Genomic DNA, 714 nt, shown 5'->3' with positions numbered 1-714 from the left:
GTCACAGTCAATGACAAAACACTTTTCTCCCTCTTCTGTGCCCAGGGTGCTGACATGGGCTTGGAACGCCGCCACGCAGAGCTGATCTTCCTGGACCGGATGGCTTCTTGGAATCTGGACACGGAGCTGCGCTACAGGGTCACCTGTTTCATCTCCTGGAGCCCCTGCGCAGACTGTGCCGATGAGCTGGTTAAATTCCTGAGAGCGAACGGACACATTTACCTGCGCATCTTCGCTGCCCGCATCTATGAGCGATTCCCGGGCTATGAAGAAGGGCTGCGCGCACTGAATGCGGCTGGGGCCGAAGTCGCCATGATGACCTTCCAGGGTCAGCACGGGACTCACGAGGGATGGGGTGGGCAGGCGAGGCCTTGGTAAGTTGCTAGAAAGAGGTGGGCAGGATGAGAATCCCCGGTGGAGAAGCCTGGTAGCTGCCTGCAGAAGGGGCGCTGGAGTCTGGGAGGACTGGGGAGTGGACCTGAAGACAGTGCAGGGGAGGGAGGTGGTGCTGGGAGCAGGGGAGGGCCTTAGACCTTCACGAAGGACTTAGGGGCTTCCTGAAAGCAAGGAAGCCGCCTGATGGGGCCGCCTCACACTCCTGTTGGAAGAAATACAGACATGATGAGCTAGGTCCCAGGGAAGAATCGAGAAGGCAGGCAGTGGAATTATGATGGGGAAAGTTCGTCTCTAAGAGGCAGACACTCTGTGCCGCTC

The 714-nt window shown here is 58.4% G+C and overlaps 1 protein-coding gene across 1 annotated transcript in view; it reads left to right on the top strand.

Annotated features, from left to right (window-relative positions):
• The window catches only part of LOC105309500 (DNA dC->dU-editing enzyme APOBEC-3A-like), a 4,308-nt gene extending 3,713 nt beyond the window's left edge, over positions 1 to 595 (top strand). The window contains exon 3 of the mRNA XM_011385699.2: positions 46 to 595. Coding sequence (XP_011384001.2) covers positions 46 to 378 — 333 coding nt within the window. The 3' untranslated portion in view covers positions 379 to 595. The remainder of the gene's footprint in view (positions 1 to 45) is intronic.
• Positions 596 to 714: the final 119 nt, after the last annotated feature.

Source organism: Pteropus vampyrus, unplaced genomic scaffold, assembly GCF_000151845.1.
Source record: "Pteropus vampyrus isolate Shadow unplaced genomic scaffold, Pvam_2.0 Scaffold751, whole genome shotgun sequence".
Classification (NCBI taxonomy): domain Eukaryota; kingdom Metazoa; phylum Chordata; class Mammalia; order Chiroptera; family Pteropodidae; genus Pteropus; species Pteropus vampyrus.
Note: the sequence above shows the minus strand (reverse complement) of the source record. Positions and strands in the feature narration are given on the sequence as shown.